Genomic DNA, 19,193 nt, shown 5'->3' on the forward strand with positions numbered 1-19,193 from the left:
AAATTTTCAGCCAGGTTTGTAATCAAGCAAGAGTGTTGCTGGGTTTTCTCGTAGTTGCAATTTGTCTGTTGAATGTAAATTTCCTACGATTAAAGTATAATTTAATATGCTCCTTCTAATTAAGTCTCTGCATTTCATATTCATCAGTTAGCTCTTTTGAAGTCATGTTGAAGTGTGAATGCAGACTGTCCTATTATTAATTCCATGTTCAATCTCTGACCTTTTCTCAGCGGGAATGCCTGTTGCTGTTGCTGTGTGGTGGACTGGCAGCCAGAATCTCTGTCAGTATTTGCTGCAAAAAGCACCAAAGAACAAAGCAGGTGGTCTATTTTATTTGTTCAGAGATTAACCTGCTGGATGCTTACAAACACATCTTTAAAATTAGTTGCTACTGTGCCTTTTCTTTATACTAGAGAGGTTGATTGAGTCATAATTTAATATGAATTTTGATTTGGGACCCTTTTCTGTTTCTTGAAGCAGATGTGGAACCAATGCCTGATGTGCTGTGGCCACATGCAAAGGAAATCCTCTGCTCGGCTGTTAGTAGATGCACTCGTTACATAGCTCTTGGGCTGGATGATGCTCTGGTGTGTGTCTGGGACAGACTATCTGGTGAGCAAATCTAACAGTGGACTATCTCTTAAAGTGTGTGATGTGTGACCCCTGAGTTGTTTGGCTATAGCTGAAAACTCATTGTTTTAACCATTTTGAGTTTTCAGATAACCTGCAAGCATCTTATTCTCGCCAACACAAGGAATACTAAGAATGTTTACAGCATAGCATATGAGCAACATCATTATACAACACAATGAAAGGAACAAGCCAGTTTACCTCCTGCAGCCGTTTTGCTATGTTCCATGTTGCTCATTCTCCATCAAGGCTGTTAAACTTGATAGCTGATTTGCTACGTGTTGCTACAAAAGCTCAAACTAGAAAAAAGTCAAATACTCCAGAACAACAAGCAATAAATTATGTTTTAGTTATAGAAAATATGTAAAATGAGTGAAATAACCCCTATGAGGTAATAATGATAATAACAATAATAGTAATAATACATAACTTTTATATAGTGCTTTTTAAAAAACTCAGAGACGCTTTACAAAAAGCATACAAATGGAAACACAGTGGATAGAAGAGAACGGACAATGAAGTATTGAAGTGTGATAGTAGAGAGTGTGGTCAAGGAGGAAATGCCAGTTTGACCAGGTGGGTCTTGAGCTGTGATTTGAAGTTCTGAGAGAGTCTGATTGTCTAATGTGCTGAAGAAGGGAGTTCCACAGGGTGGGGGTGGCAGCAGCAAAGGCTCGGTCCCCTAAGGTCTGATGCTTGGTTGTGACGATGGGGGTCAGGAGGAAGGAATCGGCAGAGCAGAGACAGCGGGTGGGGCAGTTATATTGAAGAACTCAGAGGTACTGAGAAGAATCCTGCTGAGTCTGTTATTTTACAAATGAGTGCATGTGTACTACATGCACAGCATGTAGGCTGTTCAGCATGTTAAGTCTCAGTGTGGTGACTTGGCAGCAATCCCCTTATCATATTTTACATTAACGGTCCAGGACTCCAGAGACACTTTTGATTGAGATAGATTGTAGAATAACTGACATTAATGAGTCAGTTGGCTGACTTTTGGATCTTTTGGGTGATTTTACTTATGCCACTGGTACATGAAGTTTTAGCAGTAATGCAGGAAATGAACATTTTAGTTGTTTTATAATAAAGTGCTCATGGCCATCATTCTGAATTCACCAGTGGAGCCTCAGTGGCTGTGGTCCAGACACTGTCTTGCTTTAAGCTAAATGCTTTGTTAAATCTTGTTGTCAAAAACAAGTGAAACTTGTGTAAACAGTCCCAAGTGTGCGTGTGTGTGCGCGAGTGACTAACAGTCTAACGTTTGCTTCAAGTTTAAAATATAAACAAGTTTAAGGCCTAATTCTCGTTGAATCTTTTTCCTGTCTTTCTTTCAGGGGCGCCACTGGCTGTTGTCTTAGTTCCAGCAGAAAACAGTGCTTTCATCAGGATGCAGTTTACAGATTACTGGTCTGTGTGTGCTGATGATTCCGAGATTTTTACTGCAGAAAAAGTCCATCTTTTGTTGTTGTGTAAAAGCGGAGAAATTCACACCGTGACCACAGGACGAGGGACACAGTCCTGCACAACGCAGCTCACTGAAAGGTTACCTGAGTTTGACATATTCCTGTATTTACTGTGTACAACTAGCTTTCTCTGCAAATTAAATTCCTTCTTGTCCTTCTGTGCCCTGCTTGATAACTCAAAAGGCTATGAGCGGATGAAACTAAACATTGTCGTGCATTATGTCCTGTGTCTGTACAGGCCAGAAGACAGCAGGGACTTCCCATCTGTCATTACCTCAGTACCATTTCTCCAGGGTTTGGTAGGAACACTAAAGCTGTTAATGAATGATTTGCTAGAAAACTAATTAATAATTTCAGGCTCATTTTACTCTGTTTTCTTGCCCCGACTAGTCACTTGTGGTAAAAAGAAATGGAAAAATGTTCCTCCAAGATGTTATCAACAAAACCACTGTGTGCTTCTTGACTCCTCCCACAACCCATCTGGTTTCGACTCCCTGCAGTCCTGTTTATGCGCTGAACGCCAAGCTGCAAACTCTGTTCATACGAGGTACACCCCCCCACCACGGAACCCTTCTAAGTATTGATAATGAGAGTCACAGGTGATGTGACATGAAGAGCATGACATTCAGTGAACTGTCAGAATAAATACTTTAACTCCAGGTTTTCATGTCCCACCCAGGTGACCAGGACACCAGCTGCAGTGCTTCTTCCGAGGACAGCAGCCAGAGTCAGCTTTTCATCTTCCGTTTCAGAGAGTCTGGCATCACTAAACAGTTTGTTATTTCACACCCAGACTCTCCACAACAACAAAAAACACTGAGCTATGACACATTAGAAGAAACCTGCAATGTCTACCTCCAGCAAAGGTGAGTTTTTTTTGTCTCCATCATCTGAATAATGTGATTATGTTTGTTTTTTTAATGGACTCCCAAGATGAATCAGATATTATGTACACTCCAAACGCAAAACAAACGATTCCTGTTTGAATGTTGAAGTAGCTTTGTGTTCCTCTGTTTTCATGTCAAGAGCTCTGTCTGTGGCTGAAAGGACCAGAGATATAATGAAGACATGGGAGCGGCTACAGGAAACTGCAGTGACATTACAACAAAGACAGTAGAGCTGCAGCCAGCTGAAGAACTGCAACAAATCATCTAGGTACTACTGAGATACTACAAACCTGTCTGGATTCCGACCTGCTTCACTGCATGAATCTCCTTGACACACAGTGCTAATTCACAAACAGATATCATTTTTGCCATTTGAAATATTTGCAAGCAGTGTAGAATATGGATTTTTTTTTTTTAATGGATATAAGTAATAAAAAATAAAATAAAATACATAAAAATATCTGAATCAACACAAGTCTCTTGAAATTTCTGACAGACATATTTTTCCAATAAACTGTTGATGATATATCGTGCAGAGCAGTGATCAATAAGTAACTGATTTACAGCAGCTGTATTGATTTCTGCTCCATTTCCCGGTGGGGTCACACTGTTAAATTATATCGTGGACCAAATCAACACGTCAGATTCCACATATGTGAACACCGACTTGGCAAAAAAAAAAATTATTCTGGTTATAACAAAATTATATAATAAGAAGTGAAACCTATTCAGCTAAATGTGTGTTTTTTCAGGGCTTTAAATAAAAAACACAAAGCAACAACTGAAAATGACAGAAATCATAGAAATCATATCTTTAACTTAAAACTGTATGTATGGTCTGCCATAAGCAGCAAACGCTGTATGATAAGTGGACCAAAGGTATCGTGGCTGTGTGTTTTCTCTGATAAATCAGTATGATCCAATAAGATTATGTAGCTGAAGTATTTCATATCGATAATTGATTGATGATCATCTTAAAGCAACACTTAAACTGAACAGTCAAACCTGTAAATACTGTCTCATGCTACCAACTAATCTCCAGTTTTTATTTTACTGTAAAATCAAACTCAGGCACTGATACTGAATTTGTCTCAGAAAACAAGAACATGGTTGTGTTTCTATCTGTGGTGCTGCGAGGCCATGTCTCATGTGTCTTTTGAAAGGGTGACTGTATTCAGGATGGTGGTTTGACCTCAGTCATGGCATGAGTTTGTTGCCTTTGGGGCCTTTGAATGTTTCATGTGTCATTTTCAGAGGACACCAACTAATGTAGGAGAGCGTACAGAGGATTTTATTAAAGTACACATCTTTAAATTGTAGTATACAACAAATTGTAAAGATAATCACACAGGTTCAGTTTGAAGGTTTTATGAAACTGGCACGTGCGAATAACAGGGGAATGCAATGGCTGAATAACGAGGGCAACAGGAAATTGGAGGATAGGTGATATGGACACAGATTGGTGACAAAACACTAAGTACATTCTTGAACCATCATGTGGGAGTCGTGTTCGTTTCACAGACTTTTTTTTCTCCTCCACCCATAACAGTGTCGCTGCTATTCTTTGCACAGACGCATTTATTCACATTGCTCCGTAATTTGTATTTGTTTTCACCAGTCCTATCAGATCATACTGTGGCGTGTCTCTGTGAAAGGGAACAGATACTGATACTGATTTTAATATCTGCTTCAAAGCCTCATTTGAATTTCTAAAAAGCTTTACAGAGAGATTGATTCCAAAGGGCCAGGTGCTCTATGCAGAGAGCCTGGCGTGTGTTTGTGTCAAAATCAATTTTGTACTTTTGAAAAAAATCTGTGGGAGGCAGAGAGTTTGCAGTTTGTTTTTTTTACCCAGTGATGCCACTTCAGGTGTTTTTTTTTCTCTTCCCCAGAGCATTACAATTAACTGTAATATTTGTCTTTTTTGTTCATTTATTTTTTTCCTACACTCTTTGGCAAAAGCTAAACAAAATGACATAATTGAAACTGGCAATTATTTACTTCTCCATGTCCAATTATACTGAGTTAATCAAAGAACTACTTTGATGTTTTGGAAATATGACTTTTTGCTTTCTAACTCTGAGTTACAAATGAGAATGATGTGCCACATACCACCGTCTTGTCTGTACAGCAACTATGAAGCTACAGTGAGCAGCAGGTTCGCTTAGCTTTACAGAAACCCACAATGTGTCGTTTTTAAATGTTCTGTAAATTAATCATATGAGATATACCATGTTAACCATGTTACTTCATGTTATTTGAATTGCCCCTATGGGATAAATACAGTTATTTGAATTGAACTGAATGGAACAGCTACAAAGTCGACAAAGTCAGGCTAGCTGTTTATGCTAAGCTAACCAGCTGTCAGCTTCATATTTACACACAGATCTGACAGTAGTATTAGTTTTCAAATATAACTCTCAGCGTAATTTCCAAAATGTCACAGTTTTCCTTTATGAACTAGTTCCACAGACTGACAGAAATCAATTTTGCGAATTGGTTATTCATCAAGGCATCATTAAGCAAACAAAGAAAAGCCTGTTTCCAGCCAAGACTGTTCAGACGTCACCTTGATTTCAAGAAAATTGCGATGAACATTTTTGACTTTCTGCTAACATTGTTCATGCCAACAATGAATCAGGAGTTTGAAAAAATAAGTGATAGATTAATGGATTAAAAAAAACAAAAACATAAGTTGTGACCATAGCAAATGGAAATATTTGGCATAAGGTTACAAATTAAAATTCAGATCATTTTCTTGGTCCCGTTGGCACACTGTTGGGTTGATTAATGAAAGATGGATGATAAAGACATCAATTTAGAAAGTGGATTCAGTTTCTTATCTCAGTTTAAAATGATTAGTTTGTTGCCACCACGGAAAGTGACCTAAAGAAATCCTCCATGTGCACAGCCAGCCTTCATTAACTGCAGATATAGATTATTATTAGGGTCCGAGCACTACAGTGGACCCTATTGGAACTGCCATGTCATTGTTTCGTCATCACGAAGAAACACGTTTTTCAGGTCCTAAACATACTCTAAAACTCACAAAACTTGGCACACACATCAGACCCATGGAAAAATTTTATAATTAGGGGGAAATACATACCTCAATAGAAAAATGGCTCCACAGCGCCACCTAGAAAATTTCAACGGAGTCCCATCGGAAGAACGTTTGACCTAGACCTACACAATTTGGTAGGTTTATGGAGGAGGTCAGGACGAATAAAGAAGTCAGTGACAGCCATACCCTAAACCCAACAGGAAGTCCGCCATGTTGGAAAAACGGCGAGCCATTTTCCTCATTTTTGGTCATTACAAAATCTCCTCCCAGGGATTATGTCGTACACACCTGAACTTTGGCCAGCATAAACTCCAGGACGTGGTGATTAAAGGTTGTTAAAATTTGCACAATTTTGATGAAAGGCCATTTTGTGCATTTTTGCTGTGTTTCTGGCATTCAACGGAGTCCCGTCGGCAGGCCGTTTCACCTAGACCTACAAAATTTGGTGGCCATGTGTAGCAGGTCGGGATACACAAAAAAATCAATCAGCGCCAAGCCCTAAACCCAACAGGAAGTCCGCCATTTTGAAAAAACACAGCGCCGTCGAACACCATAAAACGGGAAGTACTGTGGAGCTGACCTGTACGTGCTCCAGTCTGCCTGAAATTATACACACATGCTCTGAGTTCCAGCCACAGCACATTTCCGCCACGGCCCGACATGCACCGTGGCTCGCCATGAAGCAGGAAGTGGCTTATAACTAGGCCGCACTTGCTCCGATCTGCCCGAAGCTCGACACACCGGATCAGAGTCCCGCCCAGAGCGCGTTTCTGTCAAAACTCGACATGCACGAAGGCCGACAATCATAGGATCTGTCCATCGCCGCTTGTGGCTTTAGTTATGATTATTTTGCGAGACATTAATGTTCGGCAGTATTTTTTAGTATAGTCATGTGCACATTAATCATTGCTCAACACACTATGTTTATTAGATGATTACAGGTTGAACAAATGCATCCAAAGTTACATCTCTCTCCCCTTTGTTGACATTTGAGCATCCTCTAATCCTCTTCGAGCACTGGACAAGAGCTCGCTGCACCTGAACCTACATGTCCCATTTATACCTTTTTCTTAACGAAAGCCTTGTTTTAGAAAAAACTGACACCAATTTGTCATGATTCCAGAGTAGAAATGGCCTTTCTATTTGGGTGCTCTGACTCACTGCTGATCATAGGCAGCTGCCCCTACAGGGATGCTGCTGCTAAACATCAGCACAGAGACTGACGTGTGTTTACATTAGAAATCTCCATGTAATTGCTGCCCAACATGAATTTGTATGCTTCCAATTGCAGCTGCATTTTTTTTTTTCAAACAGCAAAAAATGAACCAACACTCCCTCCACTGGTGCCAATAAATACATTTATTTCAAGATGACCACTAATTACAATTTACAGCACACATAAACATTCCTCAGTGTCAGTAGCTCACATTATGTCAGCATAAGATGATGAATGTATTCATTATGTGAGCTTTCCCTCCTATAATATAAAGTTGTGAATTTTCCAGCCTACAGCAATTTCTGCCCCTTTTGTTTTGTACATGAGCACTTTAAGTAAGCTGAAATGACATGTAGCATTCAATGAGACGGGTCCCCACACATCAGACAGTCAGACACCGAATACATCTGAATAAATAAATAATAGTTATACAACAGTGGTATAAACCTTCGAAGGCCCTCTTCCCCTCTACTCCTCTCATAAAATGCTCTCAGGGTTGGACTGAACTCTTTCTGCGTCAGTGTCGGCAGTTAGAAAGCTGCTCCTCTCTGATGTCGACTCTGTTTTGCTGTTGTTGTCGCTGCACAGCGTGAGCCTTTCTGGGGTAGCAGGGCTCACTCCTCTTTTTAGTGACAAAGAATTGGCAGCACAAGCAAAGGATCCGGTTATAACTGTGTCATTATCCAGGTCCGTCGCTGTGGCAGCTTTGCAGTAGTATCGCCGGAGCCCCTTTCGGAAGTGAATGGTGAACAGGCCGTAAATGACTGGGTCCAGGCAGGCATTGATGAGCCCAAAGATGAACAGGATGTGAGTCAGAGAGTGAGAGACCTTCCCCTCCAGGTCATCGGGAAAGAACCAATACCACAGGCCCAGCAGGTAGTACGGAGTCCAGCAGATAATGAAAGACAAGACAATCACAATACTCATTTTCAGAGTTCTCATCCGGGCTCTGGGGATGTTATTCTTTGAACACCGCAAATGCAATTCATTGGAGGGCACTGGAAACAAAATAGAGGACAGACACATTAAAAGACTTGAAAGCAAACATATAATAAATTCCATCCATCCATCCATCATCTATACACCGCTTAATCCTCACTAGGGTCACAGGGGGGCTAGAGCCTATCTTAGCTGGCTTAGGGCGAAGACAGGGGACACCCTGGACAGGTCACCAGTCTATCGCTACACTCTGAGACAGACAACCAAGCACACTCACATTCACACCTACGGACAATTTAGAATCATCAATTAACCTCGACATGTTTTTGGACTGTGCGGGAGGAAGCTGGAGAACCCGGAGAGAACCCACACTGCACTGGGAGAACATGCAAACTCCACGCAGAAAGATCCCGGGTGTCCTCACCGGGACGCGACCTTCTTGCTGCGAGGCAACAGTGCTAACCACCGAGCCACCTTGCAGCCCACATAATAAATCAAAAAAGTTAATTCAATTTTAAAAAATTACTTATCAAGGGGCAGTTCTTAATTTCTTGAGGTTATGAGAGGTTCAGTTTCAGAGTGTTGCAACAGAGAAAAGATGCAAACTGACTTTTCATTATAAACTAGACAACTAGATGAGGCCAGAAATCGCATAGCACAAGAATAGCTTTTAAAAGTCAGCTCAGAGTGTGCTTCTGTCTCTGAAAATTGTTTATTCCTACATTAGTGGTGTTATATTCTTCTACAATATTCTGACACTTCTAATGTTAACATACTGATGATTAGCAAACATAATATTAACTATGTCCACCCTTTTAGTTTAGTGTATTTGCATGCTAACATTTTGCAAGTATTTAGTCATAAAAATCAAGTATTGTTTAAAATTTTAAAAATGGATTTGATTTCCTCTTAAATGGGGGAAAAGGATACATGGTGCAAATTCATCATTTGCCCACCATGGATGTTCGCACTAAGTTTCATGGTAACTCAGTAGTTCCAGTAACTGGCAAACATGCAAAAATGTAAACCTGACGGTGTTGGCAAAAGTCCAGGGATCATTATCATTAGGATCATTTCTTGAGGAAACCATCTGGTCGTTAAATGCTCATCACAGCATCTCTTCTGAAAACCATAGTCTCAGTTGATGTTAAAATCCCAGTTTACAGGTTGACTGTGGACGATGCAAAGTAAGACTGGGAAGGAGGCAAAACTGACCCAGCCTTAATTTACACTTACAATTGTCCTTTTTCAGTCGTTTGGAGATCTCACAGAAGATCCTGGTGTAGCAGGTGATCATGATGACGAGCGGGAGCAGGAACAGGCAGGAAAACGTGAACATGTTGTAGGCTGTTTCATGCCAGCGTGTGACGAAACTTCCTCTTGTGGTGCACTGAGTGAAGTCCTCGGGATGGATAATGGTCACATTGTGAAAAAGGAACATCTGTGAAGGGAAATGAACACTATTTAGAAAGTCATATGGGATAACATCTTAAGCTTAAAGGGTCTGTTAACCACAGGCCCGACAAAAATATTTCTCTCTTGCCTTTTGCATTAGTCAGTCTGACAGTTACACCTTTTTTTCACGGTTTCTGTGATAGAAATGATTCCAATTTCAGTTGTCGGTGTCAAAAATGATTTGCACAACTGGATAGGACTGAAAATCAACAAGTACCATGAATGAAATAAGCAAATATGTTGGATGAATGAACCCCTTAAACTATGACACAGCAAAGCTCCTGTTATAAACAACCTTTTAAAACTGTTAAATCTACAATCAGAGGAATAGATGCCACCCATCTTGAATTTGCTTATTGAAAAGATCATCTTCTGTTTACAGGAACAACATAAATGCTGCAGGTCTCTCAGAGCAGTTCACAGCCTCCCTAACTCATGACCCACAGAGCTCATCAGGAGGCACATCAGGACCTTTATTTGTATAGGATTATGTAAAGACTTAAGTGAGTTGTAGAAACCTGAGGAATCAAAATAATGTGTAACTGAGTATGAACAGGCCTGTTTGTGAAATAAAAGACAGAATATCACTCGGAGAAGAAAAGAAAACTATCCAGAGGCGAAACTATAAAGCATTTTATATACCACAGATGTTTTTTTTTTTAACAATAAGCCTTATACGTTTAATGAATATGTGGTTCTGTTGTGATCATACAACTGCTGCTTAAAATACGCATAGAAATAATTGAAAAGAACAACTTGATTGTCTTTTCCTGTTTGTTTTGATGTTTATGTCAATTGATGCTCATCAAAATGTAGTTAGTTGAATACAACACTCAGAAGGCAGATTGTTCATCAAATTGAACATGAAAATTCACTTTACTTTGCTTCAGAAGACAGAACATATCCCAGATGCAAAAGTGCCAGGTGTTTAAAGTGCATCTTTTATGTCATCTACAACAAAACTTTACATAGTGACAGCTGCATAATTCAACACCTGCAACCAGGATAAATTATGGGATTTATCCAGAACAACAAAAAGATAAAAATAAGAGGCAATATTCTCCCAAGCTCAAGATCGGCCTGAATGCTCACACACAGCAACCAGACCAATCTGTGTAAATTGCTCCTTAATTACTGTTCACTTTGGTCCTCGCTTCAGCAATTTGCCACATGGTGATTAAGATGTTTTGGTATTGACAAAAATAGACACATGTCGGCAAGAAGCTCTGGTGGAAATAATTGTTTTGTTCAGACAGGAATTGGAGGAAGACTGCATTTCATACATTTTTGTTGAGCTGGTTTTTATTTGGAAATGTTTTTTTTTATGGACCTGAGATTGTAAATCACAGAATATAAAATACTCATGTAAGAGCTTCAACCAATGTAGGAAGGATGTCAGAGTATAGAATGTAGCCGTGTTTTTTCCGTGCACGGAAACACACCTGCTCGAAAAACAGTGTAAAGCCTGATCTAATTACAGTCAGTCCTGAGCCCTTTGCCCATGCTGTCAGCAGGAACGCCAGACCTTACCTGAGGGACTGAGAGCACCACGCTCATGCCCCACGCCACGGTGAGCATGACTCTGTTCCTCTTTCTGGCCTTATTGATTGCCAGAGGGTTGAGGATGGCCGATTGCCTGTCCAGACTGATCACCACAGTGACAAAGGCGCAGGAGTACATCGCCTGCAGTTTTAGAAACATCAGCAGCCTGCAGGCAAAGTCCCCAGCCAGCCACTGGACTGTGATGTTCCACACAGCGTCCACAGGCATCACGATGAAGGTCACCAGCAAATCAGCCACCGTCAGGTTGATGATCAGCACCCTGACGTGGGATTTTCTTTTCCCATCGCTGTGTGCCGCCAACAGCACGGCCAGGTTGCAGAAGGCAGATATGCTGCAGAGAATGAAGGTGATGATCACTCTGACTTTGGCTGCTGTGGTAAATGTGGGCAACTGCGGGGCCTCATCTTCCGCCGTCCAGTTGGAAGAAGTGCAGTTGCAGCTGGCGTTAACTTGGTGGTCTGTCGCCAGGTGGTACATGGTCACTGCAGAGTCACACAGAGAGGAGTTCATTTTCTGAAGCTCGCAGAGGAGGAAACATCCTGCTCATCCACCGTGAAGATCAGCGCTGGTAATAGGAGTGAAGCAAGAACAGGGAATTAACAAGGGACTAAATGGATGAGTCAGGGGCCGTGAAGTGAGCGCAGATCAACCGAACACATCGTTACGAGAGGAGGCCAGCAAACAACTCATAAATGAATAATAGCCTACAGCAGCACATCAGAAGGAAGTAATATGCATAAATGCCAGCCACATATGCGCTGGACTGGAAACACGGAGCTCACATACTGTGAAGAACGTGCAACTACATTTAACTGATATTAGCCTGCATGGGGAGAAATTCCACATGTGGACGGTTTCTTAGAGTGCAAGCAATAATAAGAATTCAAAAAAAAATCATGAAAGGAAATCCAAACTAGAGTAATAAAAAAGATTGTTTAGGATACATTAAAATATCCTGCCTAATATTGAAAGATCAACAACAATTTGAAAAATACAAATATGATGTGAACTGAGATTGAGAGAGCAGCGCTACATCAACAGCATTACAGTGATTCTTTGTCTATAGCCTAGACCATGAAACATTTGGATGTAAGAGTCACTCATTATTCATCAACCCAAGGACTAGAGAGATGTCCCATCAGTACCAGCTTTGCCTTGAATGACTACAGCAACGTGATCGACTGCACATTACAGCTGCACTTGTATCAACATGTAATAAAACAGTAATTATTATAATAGACACGGAGGGATATAACTTGCTGAATGACATAATGTAAGCAATATAAAAACAACTGATTTTGTAGTAAGTACAGACCTGAGATCACACTACTCACCCAGTTATTCACTCTCACTCTCTTTCACACACACCCACTTTGTTCTCTTTTGTCCAAATCACTTCTATATTGTGGGTCTTTGAGAGTTTTCCAGTTGAATATAAACGAGAGTAAATTGACAAACGCATGCAGTTCTTTATAAATAATCAACCTAAATGGTTCCTTTTTCTTTTTCTTTTTAAGATCAGCACCACACCCATAAAGCAACATTCAGATGCAAGGAATATTGAAGAACTTGGATGTCCAGCAGACAAACGCGTGACCGATGTAGCCAAGATGTATCCAAATCTGCAGCTGCTTTTACGCACGGTCGTATCCCGCTCCACGCATGACATTTTATCCCAACAAAGTTAGGACTTATAAAATCTAATCTAATCTAATCTAATCTAATCTAATCAACGCAAAAAAAAACAGGTTGATCTCCTCAATCAAACAAATAGATTTGAGGTGAGGAACATTGCGCACAGTTATTCAAATTATTCCTAAACATTACTGACAGCGTGTAAACTGTACGAGAAAGGAGAAAAAAACAACTTACGTGTAGGATAGGAAGGATGTTGGACCCCAAGTATTTAAAAAATAAAATAATTACAACAAGCTTCTTGGTTGTTTGTGTCCGTTTCTTTTCCACAGGTATGCAGCTGTGAGTCCAAGCAGGCAGCAGGTTGAGCTGTGCGGCGCCTCTGCTGCAGCCGCGCCACCTTTACCCAAACACCAATCAGAGCAGGGAGGATGAAGCTCTGGGGTGTGGTCTGACCTCAACTCCTTTCACACCAAGAAAAAGCAAGCAGTCCATGCAGTAAAGGCACAAAAAACTAGGGTGGATGATCACAAGGCAAAAATAATCAAATAAGTAAATAAGTCAGAGTTTAGATGTTGCCCATGCTGCCTGAAATCCTCCAGTAAAACTTATACAAGGCTGTTGCGTAAGGCTTGGCTTGCAGGCAGCTGAGACTCAAAGCTGCTTGAAAAAACAATATTCTGTTTAATGTGAAGCCCAACTGACGATTACAGAGAATTTGGTACATTGTTAGAGTTCAGGTCAAAGTTTTGGTCCTTCATATTTCTCTTGGATGTTTAACTGGACAGATGTTCAGAGTCTGAACATGTAAAGAACCGCTGAGATCAACCTTAAACGTTAGTGAGGCAAAAAATAAAAACTGTTATATGAAGATGCTTACCACTGCTACCCAAACTAATAAATGACAAAATGTTCTGCTGATGGCTGCAAGAGTGAACAAGAGTTTTTATGCACTCCCAGCATCTGAGTGACTAAAGATCCAGCGAGTTAGTTGCCAGTGCAGGTAGTGTCACTATTAGCTTTGATCATCAGCGCATAGGTCAGAACTCTGCAGAAACTGTAAAGGTTAGGTACAATCAGAGATCGTGGAAACTTTAAGAGCAATTTCAAATCAGTAAACAAGCACCAATAGTGCGTTACTGTGTCTTCATTTTGCCTTCAGTGAAACTTGAACTTGGCCAGAATTAGCCCTTTACATCCGTTTGCTTCTCTATTGCTTCTGCACCGCTGATATTTTTATTAATAACCACAAAGTCTTGACGTGGACATCAGCAGCTCGACTGTATTTAGGCTACAGACAAACAGTTCATTTAGGACTGCCTCCTTTGCGGCTAAATCCAGTAGTTATACAGTCATGGCAGAATGAACCGCAAGTTTTTGAGCTAAAAAATTTGATAGACACATTCTGGGGACATGGGAGACTTTGCTGAAAACGGGCACTATGTGACACCTTTAAATCTTTAGCTGTAGTTGTCTATCTGCTAGCCAAAATTTGTGACATGACAACTTAACTGGAAGCCAACTGGAAGGGGCAGTTTCCTTCTGCTCAGCAAGTAAAATTCCTTTTTTTTTTTTTACAGAAAATGTCACCTGACTCACAAACCTAATGCTTTGGGTGGTCATGTTTGAAAACGTGACGGTGAAGTCGGATCTAAAAGGGTGTTTGCTGCCACTGTATATGCTGTATATGTAGTAGCTCATTGTTTGCAGTGAAAAATATGTGACGCAAAATGTCTGGAGGTGAGAATGGTAACAGGAATATCTCTCTTCATTTTAGATACAGCCACCAACACATTTTGAGACACGGCGTCACAGAAAAAAGTTTACTTTTAGCAAAGAAGCAGAAATATGTCAGTCCTATGTGAAATGAGGATATCTTTACAAATGAGAGTCATCTGCTTTGTCTACTAAAATGACTCCATATGTAGATTTAATAGATGATGCGTGAACAACTTTAACTGCTGGGCTCTGTTTCCATGGTAAAGTCTCACCTAAGGCTCAACGCAGGTCCAGGTGAGGAGCAGAAATGACAGGGATTAATTATAGCAGGTCCTTTAACTTCGCACAGTGCTGTCTTTCTCATTTCCAATTTGAGTAAGAACCAAAGGAAAGCATGAAGACACAGCTACAATATCGAAGGGTCTTCACATGGTAGGAATGGAAACCAAGCGAGGGCACGTTTGTGGTTTAGTAAGAATGATTCACTGGAGCTGTTAAACGAATGTATCTGGAAAAATGATGAATGTCAAGTTGAACGTTTTCTTCAGTTTGAGCAGGTAAAACCATTTACCTGAAATGATGAAAACAGGAAATAGATTTAATGGATAGAAAGAAACACCTTCTGTTCTGTTCTTTTGTAATTAATCAGGAATCTAACACAGCTAATAACAGTGTCGCTAACAACCCAGGCTACTGTTTGTTCAGATGAGTCACTTTTAGTCACATTTATAAATATTGCCAGAGTTACTGAATTCTTAACACCAAGGTTTTGCAGAGAATTAATAAGATTGTGGATTGAAATGCCAGGAGGAGTCAATCACAATAACAGATAGATTTTGTTATCACTAACTTATTTATTCCAGAATGACTGACCTTGTAGGTGTAAATCCATGACAGATACATGAAGGTTATGATGTGCTCCTTCAGTCTTACTTCACCCAAGAGACAAGTAGTTTGGGGATTTATTCTAGCGACTTTAATTACTGTCAAAGTTGTCTGATTGTGGATTTCAGCTTCTTTTTTGTCTTCTTTTGTGTGTGTGTGTTGCTCATTCCTATTTATTTATTGTCAGTGTTACATCTTTATATTTGTTCAATGGCACCACCTCACAGAATTATACGTTTGTTTGTATGATTTCATACATCATTCTTCACTAGAATCAAGTTTATTCGTCTACCTGCTCGCGTCAGCTGCTCCGGATAACAAGATTGTGCTCTGGTGGAAAGTGAATGTGGTTAGCTTGTGGAAGTAATCTGTTTAGGTGCAAAGCTTTGAGCTGAGGCCTTGCACAACTGTGTCCTTTCTTTAGGGATGTGTTTGTCTGTGCTTGACAACCACAACAGAAAAAAAAAATGATTAGTGACCTACATAACTGTAAGGCTTCTAGCAGTGTGAACCAAAATCTTTTTTTTTTTTACACCAACCTCCCATTTCAGCAGGTGCCATCATTCAATCACAATCCCCCAAGCAGAGAGAACTGATGAGTTAATCAGGCAGCATTAATGGAGTCATTATGATTAATGCACTTACAATCACTGCTCAAGGGTGTGAGATACTCGGCTGACTCACAGCTGGCCTCAGCCTGAACCTCTCGAGACAAACAGATTTACACTGTTGATGCAGAGGAATAGGATTTAACCCAGTTATGTTCAGAAAAATATGATAATTTACACCCGGCTTGACTCAGAAGGCCTTGGATTCAATTCTTGAATGAGGACAGGAGTTTTTACTGGCAACAAATTAAACTAGGACTACCAGTGTCCGGAGAGAGGACAACATCCTCAATTTCAAAACATCAGTAGAGTCTCCCCTGTTTTAACTGCATCAAGTTCATCTGATCTGACATCAAGACACTGGCAGGGATTCTTTACATCAGCGTTGCCAAAAGAGCTGGTCTCCCATGTGATGTTTTAAACAAATATACATGACCTTCATTTGCCAGCCCAGCGAGGGGTAGGCAAACAAAAGACCCCCTCGAGGAGCTGGAGTTCATCTATATTCTGTCTTTTTGTCTTTTATTCCTGAGTGAAACGCTTGATGAGGCCACCCTGTGCACCTTCATCAACATTCTCAAGGACAGGTCAGCGCCCTGCGAGGTTTCCTGTCTGCAGCCTCCACACCCACTGACTCCCTTTGATGGTGCAGCAAATACATGGTGCCCATGAGTAGAGCCAAAACACATGAACTCCTTAATTCCTCCTGATTAATCTCCTAATTTAGTTTTTGTTTTATAATGCAGATTGCTGTTATGTTTCAGGATTCGCTGTCAGACCTGTTTTTATGCTGCCTGGTCAAACCTAAACAGATGAACCTTGATACCTGAAACCATTTCCAGACTACTAATCTACTTGCAAGGAACTGTCAAAACAACACGCCATCCTCCTCCTTGATGCGATGCCCTTGTGTGCATGTTGCAGGACCCGATGCGACACACTCAGATGGATTCATTTTCACTAAGTGTTGTAAAAAATCACATCCAGGAAGGGAGGGAACACACTGACCCCAACATGTTGTTGTTTTGTCACCCTGGTCTTCCGACTTCATTCGTTGCAAGCCTTTGAAGAGAACTCGATACTCTCAATCACACACTATCCTATTGTTTAGCTTTGAAAAAAAAACACCATCGAACACTATTTAACTAATTATTAATTCCCATTTAATTATGTAGAATGGGTATTTTGATCCCTTACTACTGTTGTTTTCCTGTTGGTAACATTAACACTTTATACCTATCCTCTGTTGCTATATGCTGAGGAGTTACAATGATTTAATTCTCAAATTCATGAATGACAACTAATCAGTTTTTCATAATTAAATATAAAAACAGAGACTTACAACACAGGTAGTTATTTTATCTAGGTACGTGTGGCAACTACTTATGTCTTGAAATTGTACCACTGCACCAAATGTAGGTTTTAATCTCAAGCACCCTGTTATTATTCCATATGGTTTGTTTCTTCCATTTCTGTTCATAGGTGCACATTGAGAGTTTATAGTTTATGCACTGCTGCTTCAGACAGTACATACAGTATAAATAAGACTGTCTCAGCCGCACCAAATCAATCAGGCCTTCACGGAAGAGCAGCCAGATGGAAAGTACTTGGAGTAAAAGTGTGTTCTGTGAGCATGAGGAAAATGATTCACTGATCTGATGAGTCAAAACTGAACTGAACTCAAAGCAGCTGGCTAACACCGTGCCCACAGTGGAGCACGGTGGTGGCAGCATCATGTTTTGGTGTATTTCTCAGCAGCAGGGATGGCAAGACTGGCCAAAACTGAATGCAGCCAAGCTTGATGACAGGTGTCAGATACACATAGAACATCTGTGGAGAGACATGAAGATGGAACAGATGTTTTCCATCCAATCAGACGGAGCTGGACAGAATGTGCCTGGATGAAAGAAAACACAAATTTCTCTTCCTGAAAGAAATTCCTATTTTGTTTGTGGTCTTCTTTCATGCACAGAAGCAGCCAGTTCAGTCTGCTTGGGGACAAAACACAGAGCTAATGTGACTAAACGCCTGCAGCCCCACGAGCAGCCCGAAGACACTAAAACACGAGGGGTATAATGTGATCATCACCCTTTTAGTTTAAAATAGAACGACAAAGTTGACATTTTGAGCCGCAGGTGCACAAGGAAACCTTATGTGCTCATGTGTAATGTTGTGTCAGGGACTGTCTCCTCTGAGAGATCACTTCTCAAGACTGAATAGATCATAATGACTCAACATTGTCTTCATGTGGCCTTACTTTTAATTTGGAGGACACAACTCTGTCATCATCTGTAAATCAACTCAACCTTTGTCAGATTTCAGTTGTCAAAAGTTTCTAAAAGTACATCATACACCATGTACAGTGAACTGCAAAATTAAAAATTTACAGTAAAACCAGACATGATTCAAGTCTTTCCAAGTTGATTTCCAAGCACTGTCATAAATCACTGCCATCAATAGTGTCTATATGACACCTCAGTCATCTGTCTTGGCAGTGACAGTGTCGTCAGTTTATGGCAGAGATTAAAAGACTGCTTTCCTTTTGACCCTGTGAATGAAATAAATATATATGATCACATGCAAAATAAAAAAAGAGAGAGAGAGAATGGAATGAAGGAGCGTTCTCTGGTGCTCGTAAACAACTTGATTGAATTAATTTCATAATCAACGTAAAGGCCAATCAGCAGATTAACGTGCGTCACGGTGCAGCGTGACTCCCTGCTGCACTCGGCAGGCCGAGCCGACACTTATCTCAACCGCAGCAGCTGTCGTCACAGTTCTCTCAGCATGAAAGCTCAGTCCTGTGTTATTAAGTGAGAAGCATGAAGCTCAGGATGTTTTGACCATGAGTGTGGAAGGAGTATTCACTCTGTTTTCTCACCGCAGAATGTTGAAGCCTATAGCCGTTATTGATCTGTATGTGCTCTATGAGTCAGAGGACTTCATCACTCAGCTGTCACTGTGTCACTGACAGATCTGTGGGATTGACTGTTCATGTGAAATAGATAGGACTGTATTTAAACAGATTGATCACTTCTTCTTCTTCTGTCACCATTAGCTTCCACTTATCAAACTGTAATAAAAAGCAAAAATAAATAGCATTAAAGCCGCAAGCGGCGATGGACGGGT

At 40.5% G+C, this 19,193-nt stretch overlaps 2 protein-coding genes across 2 annotated transcripts in view; one reads left to right on the forward strand and one right to left on the reverse strand.

Moving 5' to 3' along the window:
• The window catches only part of wdr93 (WD repeat domain 93), a 6,285-nt gene extending 2,901 nt beyond the window's left edge, over positions 1-3,384 (forward strand). Inside the window, exons 8-13 of the mRNA XM_008300143.1 lie at positions 481-612; positions 1,965-2,172; positions 2,332-2,392; positions 2,484-2,640; positions 2,773-2,959; positions 3,120-3,384. Coding sequence (XP_008298365.1) covers positions 481-612; positions 1,965-2,172; positions 2,332-2,392; positions 2,484-2,640; positions 2,773-2,959; positions 3,120-3,210 — 836 coding nt within the window. The 3' untranslated portion in view covers positions 3,211-3,384. The remainder of the gene's footprint in view (positions 1-480; positions 613-1,964; positions 2,173-2,331; positions 2,393-2,483; positions 2,641-2,772; positions 2,960-3,119) is intronic.
• Positions 3,385-7,423: 4,039 nt separating this feature from the next.
• Positions 7,424-11,748, reverse strand: LOC103370943 (putative gonadotropin-releasing hormone II receptor). The gene is made up of 3 exons (XM_008300142.1): positions 11,185-11,748; positions 9,436-9,640; positions 7,424-8,258 (listed from the first exon to the last, which is right to left on the reverse strand). Exons 1-3 carry the CDS (start codon positions 11,725-11,727, stop codon positions 7,738-7,740), a joined length of 1,269 nt encoding a protein of 422 aa, XP_008298364.1. The 5' UTR covers positions 11,728-11,748; the 3' UTR covers positions 7,424-7,737.
• Between the last annotated feature and the right edge of the window lie 7,445 nt (positions 11,749-19,193).

Source organism: Stegastes partitus, unplaced genomic scaffold, assembly GCF_000690725.1.
Source record: "Stegastes partitus isolate 25-593 unplaced genomic scaffold, Stegastes_partitus-1.0.2 Scaffold1502, whole genome shotgun sequence".
NCBI lineage: Eukaryota > Metazoa > Chordata > Actinopteri > Pomacentridae > Stegastes > Stegastes partitus.